We start from the raw sequence: 13,754 nt of genomic DNA, 5'->3' as shown, positions 1-13,754 counted from the left end.
AGGTATATACCGATGATCAACTTGTAATTAGTTATAAACTAAAAACATATACAATAATATATATTTTATACAATTAATTTTGTCCAAATATTCCATTTTTCCTCAAATTTAGTTGTCCTGTTATTTATTGTAGTAATATATTTATCTATATAATAATACATGTTCAGATTGTTCTGGAATCCAGTTAACGTTAGTTTTTGACTTTTGCATTTTGACTTATATATGTATTGTTTCGCAATTAGAAGTATTAAATTGACAATATTATCTTTTTTAGAATAATTAGGATTGCCTAAAATAATTGTTTGTGCATTTATTTGGAGTCTAATTTTAGTTTTCAAGAATATCCAGTTGATAACAGTATTCCAGAATGCTTGAACATGTTTACATAACCAAAAAAGGTGCATTAAATCTTCAGTAAACGTATGACAAAATTCACATTTATCTGATTTTTTAATACCATATATAACCAAATGCTTATTTGTTGTTAAAATAAATAAAAATATCTTGTATTGAAAGTAATGGAGCCCTGTGTCGGTGGTTAGCTTGATAGGGAAAAAGAAAGAAAGAAGTGTTTTATTTAACGACGCACTCAACACATTTTATTTACGGTTATATGGCGTCAGACATATGGTTAAGGACCACACAGATTTTTTTAGAGAAAACCTGCTGTCGCCACATAGGCTACTCTTTTTACGACAGGCAGCAAGGGATCTTTTATTTGCGCTTCCCACAGGCAGGATAACACAAACCATGGCCTTTGTTGAACCAGTTATGGATCACTGGTCGGTGCAAGTGGTTTACACCTACCCATTGAGCCTTGCGGAGCACTCACTCAGGGTTTGGAGTCGGTATCTGGATTAAAAATTCCATGCCTCGACTGGGATCCGAACCCAGTACCTACCAGCCTGTAGACCGATGGCCTGCCACGACGCCACCGAGGCCGGTAGCTTGATAGGGATAAGATATACATTTTCCCACCATTTGTCACAGAGGTCAATATCAAAAAATATGATTCCATTTTATTGTGCGTTTATTTTGTATTTAGATGTGTGTTCATTTATGCACTCTTTGTAGAATTTTTTACAAACGTTTGTTTTAAGAAGTTCTTTCAAACAATTAGGTATTATTGGCATTTGTAATGTTACTAATTCTGTATATATAACCAATTTATAATATTTTTTGATTGCTAAAATCAAACCGTTGTAGACTGTAAATGGTGGTATGAGGTCATATTTCATACAAAATTCATCATATGTGAGCCAACTGGTATTATTAAACAGATCTTGTAAAAACTAAATTCCTTTATTTGCCCATGTCTTGTAATAAACATATTTATTATTGATTTTAATAAAAGAGTTATACCAAATTGTTTATTATACTTTCCACAAACTAATAGATACGTTTTGAAATTTTGAAGTTTTATTAAATTTAAAATAAGAATTTTTTTTATTAAAAACAAATATGAAAGTTTTATCTTCTAGATAGTTCTCAAGCTGGGTACTCTGATTTTGTGAGGATCTCTCGGAGGTTTGATTGGATAGTTCTGAAATTCAGTATAATAATTCTCAGGGGCCGTGTTCACAAACTCAATCAAATCAAAATAGTTTATTGTTCTAGGATTGACCATAACAATGGGTGGCACGGTACATGTATTTATTACACTCCAGTGTATGTTATAACAATCACTCAATATCTAACTAGATTGACCATAACAATTCCAGTGTATGTTATAACAATCACTCGATATCTAACTAGATTGACCATAACAATGGGTGGCACGGTACATGTATTTATTACACTCCAGTGTATGTTATAACAATCACTCGATATCTAACTAGATTGACCATAACAATGGGTGGCATGGTACATGTATTTATTACACTCCAGTGCATGTTATAACAATCACTCGATATCTAACTAGATTGACCATAACAATTCCAGTGTATGTTATAACAATCACTCGATATCTAACTAGATTGACCATAACAATGGGTGGCATGGTACATGTATTTATTACACTCCAGTGTATGTTATAACAATCACTCGATATCTAACTAGATTGACCATAACAATGGGTGGCACGGTACATGTATTTATTATACTCCAGTGTATGTTATAACAATCACTCGATATCTAACTAGATTGACCATAACAATGGGTGGCAAGGTACATGTATGTATTACACTCCAGTGCATGTTATAACAATCACTCGATATCTAACTAGATTGACCATAACAATGGGTGGCAAGGTACATGTATGTATTACACTCCAGTGTATGTTATAACAATCACTCGATATCTAACTAGATTGACCATAACAATGGGTGGCAAGGTACATGTATGTATTACACTCCAGTGCATGTTATAACAATCACTCGATATCTAACTAGATTGACCATAACAATGGGTGGCAAGGTACATGTATGTATTACACTCCAGTGTATGTTATAACAATCACTCGATATCTAACTAGATTGACCATAACAATGGGTGGCAAGGTACATGTATTTATTATACTCCAGTGTATGTTATAACAATTACTCGATATCTAACTAGATTGACCATAACAATGGGTGGCAAGGTACATGTATTTATTACACTCCACTGTATGTTATAACAATTACTCAATATCTAACTAGATTGACCATAACAATGGGTGGCAAGGTACATGTATTTATTACACTCCAGTGTATGTTATAACAATCACTCAATATCTAACTAGATTGACCATAACAATGGGTGGCACGGTATATGTATTTATTACACTCCAGTGTATGTTATAACAATCACTCGATATCTAACTAGATTGACCATAACAATGGGTGGCAAGGTACATGTATTTATTACACTCCACTGTATGTTATAACAATCACTCGATATCTAACTAGATTGACCATAACAATGGGTGGCATGGTACATGTATGTATTACACTCCAGTGCATGTTATAACAATCACTCAATATCTAACTAGATTGACCATAACAATGGGTGGCACGGTACATGTATGTATTACACTCCAGTGTATGTTATAACAATCACTCGATATCTAACTAGATTGACCATAACAATGAGTGGCACGGTACATGTATGTATTACACTCCACTGTATGTTATAACAATCACTCGATATCTAACTAGATTGACCATAACAATGGGTGGCACGGTACATGTATGTATTACACTCCAGTGTATGTTATAACAATCACTCGATATCTAACTAGATTGACCATAACAATGGGTGGCACGGTACATGTATGTATTACACTCCAGTGTATGTTATAACAATCACTCAATTTTTAACTAGTGTAATATTGGCGTGACGTGAGCGTGAGGTAGATCACTTGCTGACCCAATTCGTAGAAAAATAACGTGTAATCGGTATAGACATGTGCTTACTTCTGCATAGCAGCTTCTTTGCAATTGGTTTGTAATAAATAAAATACTAAACTAACTTGTCTGACATACCATTTTTATGAAACTTGTGAACAGTGTTGGTATCTGACTCGCTTTTGCTTCTCAGATACCAAAACTGTTCACTCATTTCATAAAAATGGTATGACAGGCAAGCTCGTTTAGTATTCTATATATAACATAAAATATAACGTTATCAAAAATCAAATTATCAATATACTTACATGTACATGCGGTCATTACCAACAGACAGACAGACAGACAAGCCAAACTACTATTTTTAGGACGGCACAAAATTTACTGTCCCTTTATCAAAAAAACATTTATCAATGCACCAAAAAGGTCAAAACAATAAAAGTAATTAAAATGTTACCAAGTGCTAAAAGCTTTTGTTTATTATCACATTTAGCTATTTACTCAAATAGTTTAACTCAGTCTGTTTGCAGGGGGTTATTATTACAGAATACTTCTCGAGCTCTCAAAACATCACAAACTAATGGAGGAATGTTTGGGAAAATAATAGTTTATTGCATTTAAACAAATAAAAATAGAAATTTTAAATTTTAAGTCTGTCTTCTAGAGTTTTAAATTTAAAAGATTTAAATAAAAATTTAACTTTCAAAAAACTTGTTAATAAGGTCTCAAAGTTTTTTAATTTGATTCTTAAACTTGGCTCGTACATAAAAAGGGGTGGCACAGCCTACAGTCGGTGCTAAAATTAAACACTTGGACTGACTTGACATTCGTACAAAGCAAAGAGTTCTTAAGGTGGAGATAACAGAGAAATTATCCTTGTAGATAAAAGATATGTGTCCCCATGAATGTATTCAAATTCATTTATGCATGAAAGAGAATTGTTTCATGTACTTTATGTATGTATTGTGGAAGGGTCTATGGATGTTGCTATGAATGTGGCTATTGTTGGAGTTTTTATATTTTAAAAAATAAAAATGAACACCAATAATGATATATTCACCAAGTAAGAGATTTATTTAGGATTGGTTTGCTTTAGTGTGCACTAACAGCTATTGATGTTTGTCAGGTTTGAAATGAATGCTTTTGTTGCATGCTGATGGTGATATTCTCAGTATGAGATTCATTGATTTTTACTGCAGAATGATAACTGAAGGTTAAACTTTATAACATGGTTTCGAACTGTAAGCTATCTGGTTTACATTTAGTTTACTGTGTACTTTGTAGTCCCTACTTTGGTTTTCATGTAAGCGCTGCAACGAGTCTTACAGAAACATTCGCTAAACGTTCCAAAGTTAATCCAAAAACATGGACATCTTACATTATGTACATGTGACATTATTCTAATGTCTTCAGAACATAGACTGTACAGCAAATTAAATGTCACTATTCAAGAGTAAATTATATGAACTATATCTCCATTCATTAGAGTTAACTCTTGGTCCTTTTTTTTTTTTTTAACAAAAAGCAATTTTAATGCAGGACTTTCAATACTTTTTATAAAATTGAATTAGGAAATGATAACATATTTGACTACATCTTGGCAAAATGTTGTAGGTCTGCTTTTAACTTTACTTTATTATAAAGTTAACCTTTAACCTATGTTCACAATGTCTTAAAAATGAAAACCTCTATAAATATAATGCACAATTTATCATTCTGACAAACGTTCCTGTGCACAAACAATAATTTTGTCATGGTATGGATGAAATTACATTTTAATGTATCTTTTCCTTTTGTTCTCCTTTTTTTTAAATTTAACAACCAGGTATTTTATTTATTGGGAGAGGGGGTCTTTTTTTCTTAATTTAACTTTGTGCATTATCTTTCTTTTTTTTCAAATTTCAATTCCCATTCTTCTTCATTTTTAAAATGATACCTCAAAATGCCAGCTGATATGTTATCAGCTGTTAACAGCTGGTGGAAAATGTTGACAGTGTGAAAAAACAAAACATAAACCATTATTAAGACTGCAGTTAGGTTTGTCTTTTGCATTACCATAATAAAATATGTTACATTGTAAGTGCTAAAAAGACGAAAATACTAGTAGTTCCTTTAATAGCCACATGGCTGTGTCATTATTCTTACTGTTATCAAGTGTAGTGAAATATGAAGTAGGACATGTGATATTTTACCTTTAATAGCCGGATGGACACACCATTAGTTTGTTTGATGTCAATGGTGGTGAAATATGAAGTTGATATGGTGAAGTTTAACCTTTATCAGGGCTTGTAGAATTTTTACAAAATCCATTAGCCATGGGATCAGTGATTTGTTTTCATTCACTAGCCACAATTAAAAATTCACTAGCCCTAATTTACTTAATCCAATTTGTTAATAGTAATAATCCGATATGTTACTTAAAGAGGGAGATGGAGATTAAAAACACTAACATTTGGGGGTGAGGGGTGTATATGATATTCAAAGTTACCAAATATACTTAAATGCAGCATTTGACAACTTTGTTTCACTAGCCGTCGGGCATAGTAATAGTAGTTATTTACTAGCCCAACATTGAATATCACTAGCCATGGGAGTGGGACTACCATAACCTAGAAGCCCTGTATTTACTAGCTAGCCCAACACTGAATATCACTAGCCATGGGAGTAGGGCTACCATAATCTAGAAGGCCTGTCTGGCATGACAATAGTAGTTATTTACTAGCCTAACATTGAATATCACTAGCCATGGGAGTGGGGCTACCATAATCTAGAAGGCCTGTCTGGCATGACAATAGTAGTTATTTACTAGCCCAACATTGAATATCACTAGCCATGGGAGTGGATCTACCATAATCTAGAAGGCCTGTCTGGCATGACAATAGTAGTTATTTACTAGCCCAACATTGAATATCACTAGCCATGGGAGTGGATCTACCATAATCTAGAAGGCCTGTCTGGCATGACAATAGTAGTTATTTACTAGCCTAACATTGAATATCACTAGCCATGGGAGTGGGGCTACCATAATCTAGAAGGCCTGTCTGGCATGACAATAATAGTTATTTACTAGCCCAACATTGAATATCACTAGCCATGGGAGTGGGGCTACCATAATCTAGAAGGCCTGTCTGGCATGACAATAATAGTTATTTATTAGCCCAACATTGAATATCACTAGCCATGGGAGTGGGGCTACCATAATCTAGAAGGCCTGTCTGGCATGACAATAGTAGTTATTTACTAGCCCAACATTGAATATCACTAGCCATGGGAGTGGATCTACCATAATCTAGAAGGCCTGTCTGGCATGACAATAGTAGTTATTTACTAGCCCAACATTGAATATCACTAGCCATGGGAGTGGGGCTACCATAATCTAGAAGGCCTGTCTGGCATGACAATAGTAGTTATTTATTAGCCCAACATTGAATATCACTAGCCATGGGAGTGGGGCTACCATAATCTAGAAGGCCTGTCTGGCATGACAATAGAGTTATTTACTAGCCCAACATTGAATATCACTAGCCATGGGAGTGGATCTACCATAATCTAGAAGGCCTGTCTGGCATGACAATAGTAGTTATTTACTAGCCCAACATTGAATATCACTAGCCATGGGAGTGGGGCTACCATAATCTAGAAGGCCTGTCTGGCATGACAATAGTAGTTATTTATTAGCCCAACATTGAATATCACTAGCCATGGGAGTGGGGCTACCATAATCTAGAAGGCCTGTCTGGCATGACAATAGTAGTTATTTACTAGCCCAACATTGAATATCACTAGCCATGGGAGTGGATCTACCATAATCTAGAAGGCCTGTCTGGCATGACAATAGTAGTTATTTACTAGCCCAACATTGAATATCACTAGCCATGGGAGTGGATCTACCATAATCTAGAAGGCCTGTCTGGCATGACAATAGTAGTTATTTACTAGCCCAACATTGAATATCACTAGCCATGGGAGTGGGGCTACCATAATCTAGAAGGCCTGTCTGGCATGACAATAGTAGTTATTTATTAGCCCAACATTGAATATCACTAGCCATGGGAGTGGGGCTACCATAATCTAGAAGGCCTGTCTGGCATGACAATAGTAGTTATTTACTAGCCCAACATTGAATATCACTAGCCATGGGAGTGGATCTACCATAATCTAGAAGGCCTGTCTGGCATGACAATAGTAGTTATTTACTAGCCCAACATTGAATATCACTAGCCATGGGAGTGGGGCTACCATAATCTAGAAGGCCTGTCTGGCATGACAATAGTAGTTATTTATTAGCCCAACATTGAATATCACTAGCCATGGGAGTGGGGCTACCATAATCTAGAAGGCCTGTCTGGCATGACAATAGTAGTTATTTACTAGCCCAACATTGAATATCACTAGCCATGGGAGTGGGGCTACCATAATCTAGAAGGCCTGTCTGGCATGACAATAGTAGTTATTTTTATTACTAGCCCAACATTGAATATCACTAGCCATGGGAGTGGATCTACCATAATCTAGAAGGCCTGTCTGGCATGACAATAGTAGTTATTTACTAGCCCAACATTGAATATCACTAGCCATGGGAGTGGGGCTACCATAATCTAGAAGGCCTGTCTGGCATGACAATAGTAGTTATTTATTAGCCCAACATTGAATATCACTAGCCATGGGAGTGGGGCTACCATAATCTAGAAGGCCTGTCTGGCATGACAATAGTAGTTATTTATTAGCCCAACATTGAATATCACTAGCCATGGGAGTGGGGCTACCATAATCTAGAAGGCCTGTCTGGCATGACAATAGTAGTTATTTATTAGCCCAACATTGAATATCACTAGCCATGGGAGTGGGGCTACCATAATCTAGAAGGCCTGTCTGGCATGACAATAGTAGTTATTTACTAGCCCAACATTGAATATCACTAGCCATGGGAGTGGGGCTACCATAATCTAGAAGGCCTGTCTGGCATGACAATAGTAGTTATTTACTAGCCCAACATTGAATATCACTAGCCATGGGAGTGGGGCTACCATAATCTAGAAGGCCTGTCTGGCATGACAATAGTAGTTATTTACTAGCCCAACATTGAATATCGCTAGCCATGGGAGTGGGGCTACCATAATCTAGAAGGCCTGTCTGGCATGACAATAGTAGTTATTTACTAGCCCAACATTGAATATCGCTAGCCATGGGAGTGGGGCTACCATAATCTAGAAGGCCTGTCTGGCATGACAATAGTAGTTATTTACTAGCCCAACATTGAATATCACTAGCCATGGGAGTGGATCTAACATAATCTAGAAGGCCTGTCTGGCATGACAATAGTAGTTATTTACTAGCCCAACATTGAATATCACTAGCCATGGGAGTGGATCTAACATAATCTAGAAGGCCTGTCTGGCATGACAATAGTAGTTATTTACTAGCCCAACATTGAATATCACTAGCCATGGGAGTGGGGCTACCATAATCTAGAAGGCCTGTCTGGCATGACAATAGTAGTTATTTACTAGCCCAACATTGAATATCACTAGCCATGGGAGTGGGGCTACCATAATCTAGAAGGCCTGTCTGGCATGACAATAGTAGTTATTTATTAGCCCAACATTGAATATCACTAGCCATGGGAGTGGGGCTACCATAATCTAGAAGGCCTGTCTGGCATGACAATAGTAGTTATTTATTAGCCCAACATTGAATATCACTAGCCATGGGAGTGGGGCTACCATAATCTAGAAGGCCTGTCTGGCATGACAGTAGTAGTTATTTACTAGCCCAACATTGAATATCACTAGCCATGGGAGTGGGGCTACCATAATCTAGAAGGCCTGTCTGGCATGACAATAGTAGTTATTTACTAGCCCAACATTGAATATCACTAGCCATGGGAGTGGGGCTACCATAATCTAGAAGGCCTGTCTGGCATGACAGTAGTAGTTATTTACTAGCCCAACATTGAATATCACTAGCCATGGGAGTGGGGCTACCATAATCTAGAAGGCCTGTCTGGCATGACAATAGTAGTTATTTACTAGCCCAACATTGAATATCACTAGCCATGGGAGTGGGGCTACCATAATCTAGAAGGCCTGTCTGGCATGACAATAGTAGTTATTTACTAGCCCAACATTGAATATCACTAGCCATGGGAGTGGGGCTACCATAATCTAGAAGGCCTGTCTGGCATGACAATAGTAGTTATTTACTAGCCCAACATTGAATATCACTAGCCATGGGAGTGGGGCTACCATAATCTAGAAGGCCTGGCTTTATTAACTGGATGGATATACCATTATTTTATATGAAATATAGTGAAATATGAAGTTTAAAAGGTTATATTATACCTTTAATAGGCAGTAGGGTGAAGTATTATTGTGTCTGATATCGAAAGATGAAATGTAAGATTGCTGTAAGATATAGTTTTCTTGTTACAGGTTGAGGTGCCACTTGGAAGAAACATGAGGGCCGAGAAATTACAAAAGGTAATTACAGAACAAACTGATCAACTGTCATCGATTTATTTCTGATAATTATTTCTGTGTGTATGTAGGACATGTGTGTATGTGTGTTTGTGTGTCTCTGTGTATGTATGACATGTGTGTCTCTGTGTATGTATGACATGTGTGTCTGTGTATGTATGACGTGTGTCTGTGTGTATTTTTGACATGTGTGTCTGTGTGTATGTATGACGTGTGTCTGTGTGTATGTTTGTCTGTGTGTATGTATGACATGTGTGTCTTCGCATGTATGTAGTGTAGTGTTGTGCAGCGAAGTATTGTGTAATGTAGTATTGTGTAGTGTAGTGTAGTATTGTGTAGTGTAGTATTGTGTAATGTAGTATTGTGTAGTGTAGTATTGTGTAGTGTTTTGCAGCAAAGTATTGTGTAATGTAGTATTGTGTAGTGTAGTGTAGTATTGTGTAGTGTAGTATTGCGTGGTGTAGTGTAGTGCATCGAAGTATTGTGTAGTGTAGTGTAGTATTGTGTAGTGTAGTATTGCGTGGTGTAGTGTAGTATTGTGTAGTGTTGTGCAGCGAAGTATTGTGTAATGTAGTATTGTGTAGTGTAGTGTAGTATTGCGTGGTGTAGTGTAGTGTTGTGCAGCGAACTATTGTGTAATGTAGTATTGTGTAGTGTAGTATTGCGTGGTGTAGTGTTGTGCAGCGAAGTATTGTGTAGTGTAGTGTAGTATTGTGTAGTGTAGTATTGCGTGGTGTAGTGTAGTATTGTGTAGTGTTGTGCAGCGAAGTATTGTGTAATGTAGTATTGTGTAGTGTAGTGTAGTATTGTGTAATGTTGTGTAGTATTGTGTATATTGTGTAATGTTGTGTAGTATTGTGTAATGTTGTGTAGTATTGTGTAGTGTAGTATTGTGTAATGTAGTGTAGTATTGTGTTGTGGTATGGTATGGTAATTAAAGAAAATTAATAAACATATCTTCACTTACATGTATTTCTTAAAATAATTTCTCCAAATGCTTTGCTTTGCTTTCTTTTATTTTACATTTTTATTTCATTTTTGTAGTTTCAGGAACTTCAAAAACAAAGAAAATCACACGAGAACCATGCTCAGTTGGAGAAAAAAGCAGATACGCTGATAAACAAATTGTTGAAGAAAGGGATGTCGCTCTCGCAGATTCAGGAAGAATTGTCAACAGCTGATATACCTTGTGATATAATAAAGCTAAAAATGGAGAAACAGGGTCTCGCATTTAGCCAGTGATTTATTTAATATTTATGAAAAATTAAGAAGAAAAAAAAAGATGGCATGGTATAATTAGAACTTTTTATATACAGTTACAGCTGCAATCTCTTTTAAATTATAGGTAGTGCTACACCACATAACTTCCAGCTGGGTCAAAGTTCAAAGTGACCTAAATATCTAATACAGCAGTTAATACTACCAATCCTTCCATTGATGATAAATATGTTGTCCAAAAAATTACTTTTGTCCGAGTAGTAAATGTATGTTTTAAGTTGCTTATTTTATGTGGGGAACATATGTCAAAAGGTTAAGAATGTGTTTGTCTTAAGAAATATTAACTTTAACCAAACATTTTGTACAGACATAAAAGTCAGTAATTTGAACTGAGAGAAAATGGCTGGTTTGGACTGTCTGGTGATCTTGTATTTTTATCAGGTATTTTAAGCTCATTTTGGCATAGTGTTTTGGGAACTTTATTCAAATGGGGTTTTTCACATTGCCAAATTATGCCAAATCAATGACTTTGTTTGTATCTGTGTACTGTTTGAAGGAGGTGGTGTTTTGATGTTCCACAAGTAACATACGCATTATGTAGAGAATCCTAGTTATGCATTTCTTAAAGCTTTCAAATGGAATTTTATAGAGACTTTCAGAGCAGATCCACACCTCTCTCTAGATACACCATTGTACTTCGGAACTTAACAAGTTTACGCAACGTCAAAGGACTTAAGACATAGCAGCCCACTATGCCCTATGTCTCTGAAGAAGAAACCCCCATTTCCATAAATGCAGAATGTTCACATGTAGTCTGTTTGTGTTGGTGGCAGGGTTTACTGTGTGCAGTGCCTCACAAAGTTTGTCATTGATCTGTAATCGAATCAGATGATTTTACAATAACAAGTAGCCACTGTGCAATGGTGATGACACAGCAACCAATGAAATATGATGGTTATCAGTTTATTTTCACATTTCTGCCACTTATTTAACTGTAAGAATTGGCCAATGGTGATGGCACAGCAACCAAAGAAATAGACTGGTTGTTGGTTTATTTTTACATTTCTGCCATTGTTATTTAACACAGCAACCAAAGAAATAGACTGGTTGTTGGTTTATTTTCACATTTCTGCCACTGATATCTGCTCAGCACAGCACAGGCGTGTGTGTGTGTAGTATGAAGACTTCCAAGAGAAACACACTGTTATTTAACGGTGGTGAAATGTTTATGTTCGAGGTGTTTTACTCCGTCCAGGCTGTGATTTTTATGTGATATTTGTTACCATTATCTTCTGTACAAACAATTTATCATTTGCTCAAAGACGTATGTAAAGATGAATGGTCTCATTTTCAGTATTTGATATAAAGTCACAACGCCTAAAATATTTATGGACCAGTGATGTAGGTACCGGTATTTATGTTTGATGATATGACAAATTACCTACAGTTGTAACAATAACTTTAATTCTAGAAAACAGTTAATCAATAGATCAAATAGAAGGTACAAAAATGTATATGTAAGTTGTAGATTGTGTACATTTAATTTTAAATATTTTATTGATGAAGCATATTTTTAGTTTATTTGTTAATTTTTGTACTTTTTAATTGTTTAGTTACTGTAGCAACCATAAAAACCCCATGAATTAATGTACAATTGTTGTATTGTGTATATAATGTTAATTTTGTTTAAGCTGCAGGTTTTTTTGTGCTTTTGAGTCATTTAAATAATTTAAAACCACAGTATTTAGGGTTTGGTGTTCGTTTGTAACTACCGGTAACTACAGACATGTATATACATGTAGTATGACAACAGTGGTAGTAAAAATATGAATTTGCTACTTTTAAAACCAAACATTCCAGTTACTGGGACCAAAGCCTGATGAACTGAACAACTGGCAAAATGGGCTAAACATTGGTATGTTTTGTATTTTTCTGATATTTTATTGATATAACACTTTACATTTTAATTTCACTGAAAAAACCCACAATTATATATTTTTAACATTTTTCTATTACCGTATATACTGCCATTAATTCAGGCATATTCATTTACATTAAATATTATTCTGCTTTTTGTTAGAATGGTTAAACTATTTACAATAGTGTCCATAGTTTTAAGCATCTGGATCCGTGTGTTTTAAGAATGAACAGACATTGAGATTCAGAATTATCGCATGACATGTTTTTCATGTCACAAAATGGAGTATTTCTAATCAGTTAAATCTATTCTAATTACACACTAACCATAGTCCTGATTTTTATTTGTTTTGGTGTTCAGTATATTTACTAGGGTCCAGAATTTACGAGCCCTGTGCTTATATCCAATTAATGTTCAAGCACACTGTCCTGGGCACACACCTCAGCTATCTGATCTGTCTGTCCAGGACAGTGGGTTAGTTATTAGTTGGTTAGTGGTTAGAGAGCGAGAAGAGGGTGTAGTGGCCTTACACCTACCCACTGAGCCCTTAAGAACTCGCTCTGGGTTGGAGCCGGTACCGGGCTGCGAACCCTGTACCTACCAGCCTGTAGTCCGATGGCTTAACTATGACACCATCGAGGCCGGTCCAGTTTCTCCAGATATCTGAACTACTTGACACTATTGCATATAAAAAATTATAAGTTTTACATTCTACATTTTTCAGACAAGAGTATTAACAAACGCTTCCATCAAGCATTTGATACTCAAGTCTTCTATTTATTTATCATGCAATTTCATTTATTTATCATACAAAAA

General features: G+C 35.7%; 1 protein-coding gene across 1 annotated transcript in view; it reads left to right on the top strand.

The window, feature by feature from the left end:
- LOC121381362 overlaps nucleotides 1-13,451 on the top strand; it is a 43,157-nt gene extending 29,706 nt beyond the window's left edge. The window contains exons 7-8 of the mRNA XM_041510647.1: nucleotides 9,758-9,805; nucleotides 10,847-13,451. Coding sequence (XP_041366581.1) covers nucleotides 9,758-9,805; nucleotides 10,847-11,044 — 246 coding nt within the window. The 3' untranslated portion in view covers nucleotides 11,045-13,451. The remainder of the gene's footprint in view (nucleotides 1-9,757; nucleotides 9,806-10,846) is intronic.
- Nucleotides 13,452-13,754: the final 303 nt, after the last annotated feature.

The sequence above is a fragment of the Gigantopelta aegis genome, chromosome 9 (assembly GCF_016097555.1).
Source record: "Gigantopelta aegis isolate Gae_Host chromosome 9, Gae_host_genome, whole genome shotgun sequence".
Lineage (NCBI taxonomy): Eukaryota > Metazoa > Mollusca > Gastropoda > Neomphalida > Peltospiridae > Gigantopelta > Gigantopelta aegis.
The sequence above is the reverse complement of the archived record's forward strand: the minus strand, read 5'-3'. Positions and strand labels throughout refer to the sequence as shown.